This window comes from Trachinotus anak, unplaced genomic scaffold (genome assembly GCF_046630095.1).
Source record: "Trachinotus anak isolate AG129_WGS33_773 ecotype Australia unplaced genomic scaffold, CSIRO_AGI_Tana_v1 ptg000009l, whole genome shotgun sequence".
Lineage (NCBI taxonomy): Eukaryota > Metazoa > Chordata > Actinopteri > Carangiformes > Carangidae > Trachinotus > Trachinotus anak.
Genome location: NW_027273860.1, coordinates 12,006,742 through 12,021,061, shown reverse-complemented (window position 1 = coordinate 12,021,061; position 14,320 = coordinate 12,006,742). Strand labels below are relative to the sequence as shown.

Below are 14,320 nucleotides of genomic sequence, written 5' to 3'. Positions count from 1 at the left end.
ACTACATTAATAAAAGCCAAGCTCTTTGGGATGGCGAGCTACATTAATAAGCTTGCGCTTTTGTGGCTAGAGGTACAACCATAGATGGGAAAAGAGAGGAATTGGATGATTAAATGAACAAGTCTCTGAAGTCAATTGCTGCCTTATTGCAGTGGTTTACTATCCTCACAACCTTAAGGCTTTGCAGTCAACACACCACGGATGGAAGGAGAGTGAATGAATGTTTGACTGAGCAAGTAGTTATCTCTTCCTCATATGCATATATATTGCTGGTGAGTTTATTAGTCAATCAAGACACCCATAATAAGGTGTCTTGATTGTTCATTTTTACCTCAAAAATAAGCTAACATCTCAAAAAGGGTTTCATCTTTAGAGCTTTCATTACTGCTGTTCATGGTATTTCTCACAAAATGCTCTCTCTAAATGCAACAATATCACCCAGCCAAAGAGTCCCTAAATAAAACAAGTATCAGAATGACTTCCACCCAAGATTTTAGACCCCAGAAAACTTGCACTGCAGTTTTAATAACGGAAGTATCTAATATAAATAGGTAGATTTCATTGGCACAGAGTCATTTGGTTTTATGAGCTTTTGTTGACTCCAAGTTCTCCTTCTCTGTCCCAGTAGAGTTTTGCTACTGCAGCAGGGCCAGTAACACTGCACTTTGTCATAATGTGAAACATCTGTTATGTAAGATATTTCTCTCAGTTCATTTATTAAAACGAGTTCAATAAAGTGAACTGTTTCCAAATGGGAGTTAAAAGACAGAAATATTAAGGAGTCATAGGTATACTTCATATTTTTGTGCTTTTGCATGTTGCAAAGGTTTTTGTGCGTTTTGAAATGTGTTCATTCCTTTCGCTTAAATTACATTATTTTAACTGTATTTATTTTTCTGGGAAACAAGATAAATTATCTTTGACATTTTGAAATATTGCTTTCCAAGCTGAAAGAGGTTTCACCTAGCAGTATCAGAAGCAGGCTCGATTATCATGCGCTTTTGTAGCACTATTAGCATACTAAAACTAACTGCAAGGATTATACAGTGTAAAGTTTTGTTGTATATTGTTGCTGCATCTCCAAAGTTTATACGTTGATACCTGATATTCACAGGACAGTGATCATATTGTTTTTTGGGTTGGAAAGCCAAGTGGGAGAAGGTGAAGCTTAAACCTAATCCAGCTAAGGCAGAGCTGGAGGAGTAAAGCTAACCATGCATGTCCTTTTCAGTTAAAGAGGTCCCATGCTCGGGTCAGGATTGTGGATTGAGGCCCCATCCACAAAGAATAGGCCTACTCTAAGACACAGAAGAGAGAAAACAAAAATAAGCTGTGCTTGACAATTACACAAACCCAAATGACTGGTACGTTTTCGTTTTGAACATAGCAACTCAGATGGACTGCACGAATTTGCTCCAGGCTAATCATACACAGCCTCCTCAGAAGAGACTGAAAACTGGGCCTTGGGTGGCGATTAATTCTTGCTGACCAGCTACAGTAGCAACAGCTTTAAGACTTGGCCTTGACAGATGAGAAACATGGAGGGCTTCCCCGGAACGGGCAATGGATCAGCACCCTTGCCATATCAGGAGATGGGGAAATTAAAGCCCTGAAGGACAGGGAAATGCAACACTCAATGTGCTTGTGTGCCCTGAATGTGCCTCTTGCTTATGGCAAAAATGTGTTGCGTGGGTGTGGTGTGGGCTACATAATAACATATGTCTAAGGTTTCCTTTTGTGGTTTGTCCTTGCATTGCATGTGTGTGCATGAATCCTAAAGCGTCTGCATGATCATATTTCTGCCACAGTGAGACAAAGTTAAGCACTGACCATTCAGGGTCTATGACATCTTTGGATGTACAGAGAGATGGATGTTGTGATTTCCATGGTACAGTCAAGGTGAGGGACATCATTTGGCTGAAGGCCCATCCAACACTCAGCTGTCCCGCTCATCATTAGCACACAGTGCTCTGCCAGGATATTAAATGCCACTTAGAAATATGGTTGTTTTACAACATGTTTTTGAAAAATTGGCTTTTCTTTAAAATGTGTCCTAGGTTATCTAAAATTCCAGCACCCCAAGATGCAAGATCTGTTTATAATATTTAGTCAGTGTTGGCTCCAAATCTTATCGAATCATTTATAATGTTGAAAGAATAGCACAGAAATCTGACACCTTTTTTGTTCCTCTTGAAATGTATTAGATAACAAAACTTTCCATCAGCATTTGGCCCTGAGTCCAACTTAACATATTTTCCTCCATATGGAGCTTAACAATGAATGCGTTTTTACAGTAAGCAATTACAGTGTGACAGAAAACCTATACAACACAGAGACGATATTAGCTCCTAATGCACAACGAACATGACTCATAGCCTGAATAAACCTAGCTGGATCAATCCGTGTGGTTCAAATAAATGGAGGGATTTTCTCTGCAGACAGACAGGGAATTAAGCTCTCAATCAATGACCAGTGTGTGTGTGTTGAGTGATGAGTTCACAGTCATAATTATCCCTATTCGGCAGTAATCTATAACCCTCTATTTTTATGTGTGTATACATATACATAAGATATGTATATGGTCAGTGACTTTTATTGGTGCTGGTGTCCTGTAGGTGTATGTTTGTGCATGTACATGAGTGTAGGTGTGTGTGCACAAAAGGGATGAAAACAGACAGGCCATAAATCCTGAGCTCGTAAATCTAATCCCCCACCATTGACAAATGCTTGATGAAGATGTCACTGAAACCTAGATAAAGTGTGCATCGGTCGAGCGGTGAGGGGCAGCTATTGTGCAGGGGCTTAAGTGGAGAGATGGGGATAGAGAGGAAGAACTTATCCTGGTTTATCCTTGAGGAACACAGCCTTATGGAAGCCTGTGGTACAGAGAAACCCCTCTGTGATGTACCTCCAGTATACTGAACAGGATAAATCTGTGGTCAGCGCTGACCAGGTAGAGATAATTGGTTTTCTTGAAGCTAAGTGAATTTTACTCAACTAGCTGCTGACATGTAGATACAGGAATGCATGACAGCAATGAGAAGCTTCATGTGTTACAGATGCGCGGGTGTGTGCATGTGGTTTTTTTAAATTAATTTTTTATAAAAACTGTCACAGCCAGCACTTTTTCTGCATGAGCATTTCATCCACTTTTTCTGCATGAGCACGTCATTATAGATAATGTGTGTGTAAGTTCTTGATAGCAGGCATCTGCTGGTTTGACGGAAACATGATCGAGGGGCCGTAAAGGGAAAGATGTGTGGAAGTGAGGCGTGTGTCACACATTGGCAGCTAGGCCAGGGAGGGAATTCAATCCCTCGTGGAGAGCTGCGTGGATTAGCTCCCTCACTATCTCTTAAGCCTGATACAACTGAGAGCCACTTCTTCTGCTAATAAAACATTCCCTCTGTGTCATCAGTATCGAGCAGCGCCTCAAATTGGGATAAGGTGGCCCAGTGTTGCTTGGTTTGCCCTCCGGGTTTTAGGATGGAGTATAAACATAAAGTAGCACTTGTGCAAAACAAGGACAGTATATTAGGAAGGACTGCAGTTCAAAGAACAAGGCTATGACACATCATAAAGGAACGACTGCACCATTGTAAAAATCACTGGATTTTATAACGAGTGGTTGTTATGTGTGCGTTCATGAGCAGAGAGAGGGGTGATTGAAGGAGGCAGAAATTAATGAGAGTGAAGCACTCATTGGGACTCTGAGGGAGGCTCATCAGGATAAACACACGTTTGTCAGGATTTGCGCATACATATTATATACATATATTTCCTTAGGCATGCACCCAGCTGCACATATAGTTTAACTGATTGGGCAGTGTATTGGGTATAAACTACCTCAAGCATGAAAAAATGATCATTAAAGATTAGCTCTAAATTGCTTGCATTGCATCGCCCTAGAGATGGAAATGTGTGTTGGTTGGTTAGTCACTTGATCTCCGCCACTTTGACCCAGACTGTAATATCTAAACAACTATCTGATAGATTGCTGTGAAACATTGTACATTAATGGTCCCAAGAGGATGAATCCTATTCACATCGGTAATATCTCACTTCTCCTCTCGCACCACCAACTTGTTGAAAGTTTTTTAAGTATCCTGTGAAATATCTCATCAGCTTCTTGATGGATTGGGATAGCATAAGGTTCAGAGATTGAACTGAATCATTTCGGTGATCCCCAAACTTTACCTCTAGCACCATCAGTGTCTCAGTGGTACCTTTTGTTGAGTGCTAATTACCAAATACTAACATGTTAATAGACTAAACTGAGAGGGTTAACATGGTAGACACATGTATGTATACCTGGTACACATCAACATGTTATCATTTTGGGCATGTTAGCGTAACGATGTTAGCATTTAGCTCACTGAGCTGCTAGCATGGCTGTAGACTCTTTTGCTGTGTCTCAATTCACGTACTTCCACAATCACACTTGCTATTGTGAATGCATAAGTATGTTCACAATGACAAGTACGGCAACATGCAGCGCACTATAAGTACCCGGATGGTGAACTCAAAACAGTCAAACAATTGACTGCAAAACGATGGACACTTCTCTTCTCAATGGTCACCACCTTAGCTACGTGCCGGAAGGAACCATCAACATACTTTCAAACTTGTGAAAAAAGTGACAGACGGAGGAGGGAAAGTCCGATAGTAGCCTAATTTCCACGTATCATGACACGGGGGCCGCACAGAGGACAGAAAAAGGTTCATTTCGAAGTCAAATGTGCAAAGCTGCCAGCAGGTGGGCGACAATGTACACAGTGTACTACAAGTGAGTGTGCTGACTGAAGTGTCCGATTTGAGACACAGCATTTGTTTTGTTTCACAAAACCATTCTGGTGCATAGGTTAGTTACCTGGAAGTCTGGGTTGGGGTTGGGGTAGGGCAGCCAGGCCGACCGTGAGTTCTCCTGATACTTGAAGGGGCCGTTGAAAACCTGTGATATGGCACTGAGATTGAAGGCACACACTGCAGATGCAGCAATGCTGTTTCTGAATGTCAGGAGAAACGAGAAGAGAGACCCAACAAAGGGGGATGAGAGGATGGAGGGGATGATGAATGAGAGAGGTGAGAAACAGAGGGAAGGATTTGAGCCAACAAATTTAGAAAAGGACACCACAGCACTAGCAGGAAACTGTGTTCAGATTTTGTTGGTATTTGTAAAGCTGACCTCTTTACATTTGTATTACATTCACCCAGCAACACAAATCAAACACTGGACAGACAGATGCAGACGCTGGTGTAAATGATTGTCATTATTGGATTATAAATCAGGCAAGAGGACACAATTAAACTGTTCAGCTCATCTGATTAACTGTACAGATCTCGGGCCTGAAATACAGCTTTGACTTTTTAAGCTGTCAGTTTCAACAAGTACTGGTCTCCTCCCTCTGAAGAGAAAGTAAAGAATGAGAGTATTAACTCTCAACTCAAACTGTGAGACTTCGGCGATGTGAATTATAATCCAACACGGCTGTTCATTAAACTCTGTGCCTGGAGGGGGAAATGTTTCCAATACCCTTCAAAAGACTTCTTTTTCAGCAATGTGAAGGCACTGACCATAAAGAATAGATTACTCAGCTTTTAATAATGGTGTGCGCCTGTGTGTGTGTGTGTGTGTTTGTGAGTATGAGGGAAAAAAAAGAGAAAGAACAACAGAGAGACAAAAAGAGGAAAAGGTTTTGATGTTTTGAGAAAATAGAAAATAATAATTTTCATCCATGGATGCATCCCATCTCTTACATCCTCTATATGCATGATACAGTGTACACTTTTAATGAGTAATACTAAGCTTCTTTCATGAGATTTAAATGTCAAATAGCAGGAATACAGAATCATGTTTATAAGTTGTTTGGATTTATATGTGAGAAGCTTTCTACTTCGCACTAAATTTAAGACATGCTCAGCCATGGAAACAGCATTGTCATATATCCCTCAGTTTATATACTCAGTATGTATGGTACAAAAAGGTCACATGCCAGGTTAATGAGGCTGCAGTTGAGGTGTGTTCAAAAATGTACCACTGTGGATTATACACGAAGCTATGCTGTGTGTACATTAGAACACAGGATGACAGAAACATTTGATGATATGTGTTGTTACTCTTCATCTGATATCAACACACTATGAGCTGGATCTCAGTTATGTTCATCATGTATGGTGCAATGTCTACAGACAATCAAATATACCAATGGAACTGGAATCACCTTGGAAAATAACTTTAAAAGATTTAAACTTGTGAATAAAATGACTGGATGATTGACTTAATCTGATTATTTAAAAAGATTGGAAATTGTATGTAAATTACAATACAAAATAGCAAAGAATAAAGACTAAAGGAAAACAGAACAATTTGTGAAAATTATGCAAAAAAGATTCCTCGGGGTGGGGTGGTGGGGATTTGTAAACAATGAAATCATGTAAGTGAAAAATTAAACGAAACTACTGAAATGGATTTTGTTGAACAACTAATGACGTATGTAACTGAAAAATGCTTTTCAAAAATACGAACGAATAAATGAAGCATCAATGCTGAAATGCTTGTACAAGTATGTTAAGCAGTCAAACAAGGTCATGTTAAACTGAAATAAGGACAAATGTACTGTAATGTAATGATACTTATACCATTAGGTCTAACCATGTTTACTTGCTTGTTGTGCGAGAATGGAAAGCAAAAATAGTGACAGGCTCTGGGCTTAGCTGGTGGTAAACTGGCAAACTAATTTCATGGTGTAAATTCTGATGTAACAATGTCATACATTTTTTAAGTAAGAAGGAGGTAAGTTATTTGTTATCTGTATTTTAGAACATCTCCTGCTACTCACACGTTGGTAGTAAAGATGCCATAAAGCAGCTCCAGCTCCGGCAGGTAAAATGTTCCCTGCAGCTCGTTGTAGTTGAAGGGGATTTCTCCGGGTCGGGAGCAGTTCAGCCTAGCTTTCATGAAGGTGGTCCACGTGTCCTCCAGGAGGAAGCGACCACCAATGTCATTCTTACAGACACGGCCAGCACGGGAAAACACTGTACGGCCACAGTCATGCTCCACCGCGTTTTCACGGAAGAAGAAGTAGGTGAAGTTGCCGATGTCGTAGGAGGAGACGAAGTTTGGTTCTGTCAAAGGAGTGAGGACAAAAGAGGAAGAAAATGAGCGGGAGAAAGGATGCCAGAAAGAGAAAGAAAAATTTTAAAATTGAGGACACCCTAGAGAAAGATGAAGTGCAAAGTGAGGAAGAAGAAATACCAAAAGAAAAATATTTAAGGTTGTGGGAGTAAGAAGGAGCGGGAGAGCAAATGGGTATGTGCTATGACTGAATGACTTGTGTGTGTGTGTGTGTGTGTGTGTGTGTGTGTGTGTGTGTGTGTGTGTGTGAGCGTGCAGCCCACACAACAGCAGGTGATCAGGATTAATAACTACAGGCCATGTTATTAATGGTGTTGTGTTGTAATAAGAAAACTAATTTTTCACTCCCCAAACCTAAAGGTTAGGATGAGAAATGGCCAAAACAGGTGTAGCGTAATAACTCTCACCCTATCTGAAACACGCGACCTCCACAACACTGTCGACTACGGCTTTCATCTTTATGTATGACATTATTGAATCTAAACCGCACACTTTATTCTCGCTGACATTGATTTAATTCCCCTTTAAATGAAAGTGTTTCTCCCCCCTCTTCATTTCAACCCTTTTCTCGTGTGCACCTTCGGAGGGCAGTGCAGGGGGAGACAGAGGGAAAAAAATCAATTTGCCATAAAATTAGTGATTAAACCTTTTCCCAGAAGGTTGCTGCAAAGCAATGTATGTGGTGAGTTTTAATTTATTTTTTTCAATTTAGCTTAAATGTGAATCAGATAAAAAAAATCAGTTGCTGACAAGATACTGATTGACCTGCTCCTCTGTAGGCTGGACACCTTAAGCTGTCTGAAGCTCTCCGACCAGCACTGAGAAGGTTAGTGTGCAAAGTGGGTGTGAGCATTCAGGGAAAAAGACATTGATTCCTGAAAAAATCATCCTCCTCAAAGAAAGGCTGAGATGAATATAAAGATTTTCCAGTTGCTTAGTAACTTTAGAAAGAATAGTTTTTACCGACAAAAGGCAACAGAACAATTATATAGAGGGGAACTTGTTTTTCAGAATTCGCTACACTACTTTGCACAGCACAGTGGTGATTTGAGAAGTAATACAATCCTTCAACCAAGAGAGACAGATTCCAACTCCCATGTTGGAACCGCATCTGACATGCTTAAGTATCCCTGAGCAAAACACTGAATCCCCACCAGTTGCAGCACTGATGTTTAATAGCTGTCAAAAACAGTAATAAGACAGTTTTCGCCTTTATTCTGTTTCTTTCTCTTTAAAATGCCCATCTTTTGTGTTTACGTAAACTATAACATCTATCTGGATCCAAAAAGTTGGTAACTCCCTACCGTTGAGCCACTTGGAGTTGTACTGGGCAGTGCGCAGAGGTGGGAGGCCGCCCAGGCTGCGGTAGATGGCGGGGTCTCGCCCAGAGAAGTCCATAGCGGTGGCGGCATAAAGTTCCCCGCTGGAGGTGATGAGGGCAGTGGAGTTGTGGAGGGGGTTGTAGGGACAACGAGCCATCCCGCTGATCTGATCGTGGATCTCTGTCAGATTAGTCAGCTGTAACATAGAGACAAAGGTAGGACAAAACAGGAGGAGAAGGTTTATATTGGAAATGCAAGAAAAAGCATTTACTGGACGCAGACATCGGCAGTAAAAGAAAAAATCATTCTGTTAATATGTGGAGGGAGCATCCCCTTGAGTCAAGAAACTAAAACAATAAGAAGCAATATCCATGGGAATAATATGCTTTTGCGTCATATTTCTAAATAATTGATGGTTGTAGAAAACCTACATAGAAATGTAGGACAGAGTATCAAAGGGCAGCATTAAAATTCAAATCAGAGAAGTCTGGTAATGTTTTGTTTGTTCCTGCCAAAATGCAAATGGTGCAGACTCAAAATAATACTTAGTCTCATTATGTTTTGTTTGGTTTACATCTACTCCCAAACACACACTGAGATATATATGCACAAAACCTTCAGGAGCAGGAACCATAATCAGAGAACACATTTTGAATCAACAGCCGCGATAAACACATAAACACAGCAGCTGCTTCAAGTCAAACGTTAAGAAACCACCTGTTAAGAAAGCAATAAAATTCCTAAAACAGGCTCCTTAAATCAAGTTACTCTTGACTGCAGTGTTTCCTTGGTTTGGTTTCTGATGTCTGCACAGGACAACCAGCTGTCAGCCTGGTTATAACATTATTATACCACATCTTTAGGAAGCCTCTCTGAATTCAAAAGAGGCTTGATGTAAGATGCAGCCTTCCTTCGTATTCTGCCTTTGAATTTGAAGCCAAATCCAACTACTCGCTTTTTAAAAATACTTTACAGCATGACCCTGGCTTAGTCCTGACACACTGCACTGGTTCCTACTTATAAAAATATACAGGCCATAGCTCAGTGACTCAGCCTTGAATACCAAAAAGGAGTAATGCATTTTTTAAAATCCAAGATGTAATTATATTTTATGGTGCAAAAGTAAACACAGTACACGGGGATTAGATCATGGACTGTGCTTCCATCCAAGTTAATCTAAGTTCTGTGGGGACATGCATGATGAAAAGTAAAAAGATTACACTAATCTCAGATTTTGAGAATCTGCAAAAGGTAATAATTATTATTCTATTCCATTTTTGGCTTAACTATAATGGGGACAGTAGGTGCATTTCCACAAACCTGCTTATTGCACAATTTGAAATTGTGAACATTAAAACGATGGAAAAGGAAACATGTGAATATTGAAAAATGTAATATTTTGCAAAATTGAAATAGAAACAAGTGTTTCACATTCAAGTCGTGGTGTCTGCCATATCATGCCCCAGGAAGCCAGTTCCAGCTGAGAGGCAGACTGATGGAAATCCCTTGTCAAATTAATTGGACTGATATTGTGAGAGGAAAAAAACCCAGCTTTATCCGCATAACATCACTTAATGGAAACACCAACCACTCACATTTGTGTTTTGTTGACTTTTCTGAAAAAAAAAATCAATGGAAACCCAGCTTGCGAGAGCGAAACAGGAAAGTTAGGGGAGAGAGGGGACGGGTTGACATGCAGCCACGAACTCAGGCCACTTCAGTAAGGACTAAATGGTTTGTGCTCTTCCAGGTGAGCCACCAGGGTGCCGCAGGTTCCACATTTTTGACTTGGTTGGAGAAGACCTAAAGTGACAGCAAAACTTTTGCCTTGAGAGATTCAGAGTTCAGTCTTGCCTCTCTCCTTGCACATTTTCTAATTTTCACTGAGTGAATAATCTGTGGACAGCTCTTCCATACAGGAGCCAGACTCTATTCAGGGCATGTGTTGAGGGGAAACAGGCGATTTCTTTAGCCAATTTCCTGGAGCCGGTCGATTTGGATCAAGGGTTCTGTTAACTCCTGCCACCTCTGCCTCACCCAAACCATAACAAAACAGAGCAGCCCTGTCTGAGCTCTGCCGGCCTGAGATGAAAGCCTGGTATTGATGGGACTTGTAATGTGGGCCGGAATAGCCATTTTGGGGTCAATTGGGTCATTTAGAAAAACAGGAGGAGGAGTGATAAATAGATAGACTGCAGCGCATCCGTTGCATTTTAAGGAAGTGGAGAGAAAGTCGTCTCTATAGTGGAGCCAGCAGCTGTGCGAGCAGGGTGCTGAAGTGACTCTGAATGCCCCTGATAGAGACTTTTTGGAAAGAGACAGCTCACAGTTTAGTGCAGTGAGAGCCAGTTGGGCACTTTGTATGGTGATACTGAGATGCTATTGAAGGTATTGAGACTTTTCAGCTACCCAGCCCTGTGTATGATTTGAGATCTATTCACTGATATTCCACAGTGGATGGACACAACTTCTTTATCTCAAGTCTACTCTCTCTCATCTTGAGCACAGGTTACAGCATTAACATCTGTTATCAAACAGCCAAATTGTCTTTGGTATTGATTAACATTATTACAAAAATAGACATGTGACAATTTAGTCAGGTTTCCATCCATATCTAGTTCATTACCCAGATTTCCAGAGAAATGGCAAAAGAAAAGACAAATTAATGCACTTTTTCATCCTCTACCGCTATTAGGAGTTGGTTAATAGAGATAAACAGTTGGTGGTGCTCATTCATCAGATGGGTGCCATTAAACCATTGCAGACCAAGTTGACAGAAAAAAAACTACATTATTAAATAGTGCCAGATGTGGAATACAATGTGGAAAAAAGGATGGAAACATGGTATTTTATTTATTCAATTTAAGTAGTGTTACAGTCTGTTTCCATGGCACTTTGTCGCATTTTGGTTTTAACTTTTCCACCTCAGTGTAGATGTAAAAAGATGTTTTGACAATATTTTGAAGTTTTTGTTTTTCTTCAATTTTCTGTGTTTCAACTTAGGGTTTGTTTTTTTTTTTAATGCAAATTGAAAATGTGCATAAATACAGGTTGATCAAAACACACTTAATGAATAGGGTCAAAAACTCAGACTTAAAGAAAACCTTTTTGCAGGGTGGCCACTCACTGGAATAATTCACGAGACTTGGAATGAGTCATATCATAGATAGACTTTATTCTGATAGGTACAGGGTTTGTCTAGTTTACTGTGACAGAAATAGGATGGCGAAGTGCACTGATCTATGTTGTGTTTGTACGCTGGGTAGTCAGTGGGCATGTGACTGCAATGTGTATGCTGCAGTTCTTCTGATTATTACCCAGTAATGAAACCAAACAGTACTTTCACACAATTGCTTCTTTCAAAAAAATAAGAAAGCTTAAAAAAAATTAAAACGTGTCTCATTTTATGTTTATAGGCAGAGACATCAGAGAGTAACTAATCATTACAACTACGATCTCCTCCCCAAAAAACCTTTCTCATCACAATGATCCCTATCATTATCATCACCATGGCCCTCTTCGGTACCAAATGGCTCAAAGTCAGAGATATTATCAGCTGTTTAATCTATAACCTCTGAGCACTTATTAAACTAATAGAATATTCTGCTCCCTCTCTGTTCATCCATCACAGCTGATAGTAAATCTGTCTGAGCCTGATTCCACTGCTGTGGCTGTGGCCAACCAGTGTTTCACATTAACTGACGTTCAATGGGTAAATATGACAGCGCCTGATGAAATACTGCTATAATAATGTCATGACATTTCAACTATATGTATTTCCACAGTGGTAAACAGTCATTATGAGCCTTTGACCTTTGGATGCAGTGTTTTTTGACAAAAACAAATGTCATCATATTAGTAAACTCCTGCTTTCTCCTCCCCTGAAATCCCACAGTACGAGCGCAGGTTTTTGATATGGCCCGATCACTGTTCTGAGGTATGCACAATGCTCTGACATTTTAAATGTCTTAACTTCACTGGGCACAAGTAACCAGCAATAGTGTGTAAAAACATTTCTTCGCTGATATTTGGTTTTCAGCACTATATCGCTTTTGTAAGAAAAATAGAAGGGTAGCAGAAACTTACAAAACAGTGGTTCATTTTACAAAATCTCTTGCCCTTACTGTGTCATTAGTTTGCTGAAACACAACGGCAGCACAAACTGAAAAGTCTGAGTAAACATATCTTTAAAAGATGGGATTATGAGCTGCAGGGAATTTGTAGAAAACAGGAGAGGGAGGAGTGAAACTACAAGACAACATGATTTAATACAATAAAATAGGAGCTGACTAATTGCAATGACTCACAAAGAAGGGCAAAGCCCCACAGATGAGAAAAGGAATGTGTTTACTTGTAGGCCAGCGATAACAATGATTATCAGGAGTAATGAGCTTAAGGCAATGTTTTGATTGCGGCGTTTAACAAGATTGAAGTAACATGACTTCTTAAATAACCAAGCTTAATAAGATTCATCTTATAATTAGTCTACCTGGCTGCACACCAGGAGGCAAGAAATTCTGTGATATCACGATCACATCATGATCAACCTTGACCTTTCTTTCTGGCACAGTCACTTGAATCAATAACAGTTCGGTCTTCATATTCTCAGTGTTATCAGTATGCTTATACACTCATTCTGTATTATATATCTAATATTATTTTCTTAAGTGGGGTTTCTGGAGTTATAAGTCCTCTATTATAGATTTTCAGTAAACACTGGCTAAGCCTGTACAGCTGCTGTCAACTTCCATACTGCACTGCAGCATGAGTGAGAAACTAGAGGGACTGCCACAAGCTACAAGCTACAGCGTGAGGGTCATGTCACTGACAAAAAACAGTCTGAGGTGTGAGAAAAGTTTGTTTTTTGGCACCTTTCAAGCTTGTCAGAAAATAATCAATCAATCAAAAAACACATAACACCGCTGAAAAAGTAGTGAAGTTCTGTAGCAAGGGAAAACAATTAATGTGTTTCATTTGGGTTTGACAAAGCAGTACGCTGCCTTATCACTGGGATTTCAATGTAATCAATACTGAAAACCTGTCTACAATTTTATTAAGTCAGAATTACTGCTGAATGTGTCTCATGATAAAGAGGTAGAGGAGTAAAGAGGAAACAGCTCTAGTAGAGGGATAAAAACAGACTTCATTTTCCTCTGAAATATATTCACTGTAACTTAAAAAAAACTATTAAAACAACATTGTCAAACCCAGAGCCAGTGTGGTTTACATAAGATAACACTGCAGTAATAGCTTACGTGTTTGGCAGCTAGCAGGTTAGCTTGCAACTGGCAGATTGCAGGTAGTAGCGTTCAAAACGACTTGGATCAGGACAATCGGGCAAGGGAGGTCACATGGTAATTATTCAAAATAGTAACGGTGGCCTTAACTGCATTGGGAATAATTTGTCTTCTGTGCGAACCTAGTCCAACAAAAGAAGCATGGATGGAGCAGAGGATGCAAAAAGAAACTTGGCTGTAGTTCATACCGTTCGGTTGGTGCAGATGGGGGTGAAGGCGTTGGTTCCACAGGTAAACAGCCTGTTCCCATTCACCAGCAGCACCCTGATGTAGTTCTGGCATTCCTCCTGTGGAAACACACCAGCAAACACACATATCACAGTTAGCAGTTAGCAGCAGCACCATTATCTATCTATTGACAAGCGGCAGCATTGGGCAGAGGGACAAAATTACACTTTATGCCAATAAATGAGACAAACACCTGCAACCGCGGGAGGGCTACTCTAAAACGTGGCCAAGCTTGACAGAGTCAAATCAAGGCTAATGCCCACACAGCTTAGCCATGTCACATCTTAATTCAACAGGGACCAGATTTGGAGAGGGATCTAAATGAGGTGGAGAACAGA

General features: G+C 40.2%; 1 protein-coding gene across 5 annotated transcripts in view; it reads right to left on the bottom strand.

The window, feature by feature from the left end:
- The window catches only part of sema5a (sema domain, seven thrombospondin repeats (type 1 and type 1-like), transmembrane domain (TM) and short cytoplasmic domain, (semaphorin) 5A), a 150,039-nt gene that overhangs the window by 49,536 nt on the left and 86,183 nt on the right, over nt 1-14,320 (bottom strand). For all 5 annotated transcript variants that reach the window (XR_011691885.1, XM_071485358.1, XM_071485357.1 and 2 more), the window contains 4 exons: nt 13,943-14,041; nt 8,440-8,653; nt 6,840-7,125; nt 4,871-5,006 (listed from right to left, as the gene is read on the bottom strand). Coding sequence is in view for 4 of the 5 variants with exons in the window: in XM_071485358.1 (XP_071341459.1) it covers nt 4,871-5,006; nt 6,840-7,125; nt 8,440-8,653; nt 13,943-14,041 (735 nt within the window). In the remaining variant the exon portion in view is untranslated. The remainder of the gene's footprint in view (nt 1-4,870; nt 5,007-6,839; nt 7,126-8,439; nt 8,654-13,942; nt 14,042-14,320) is intronic.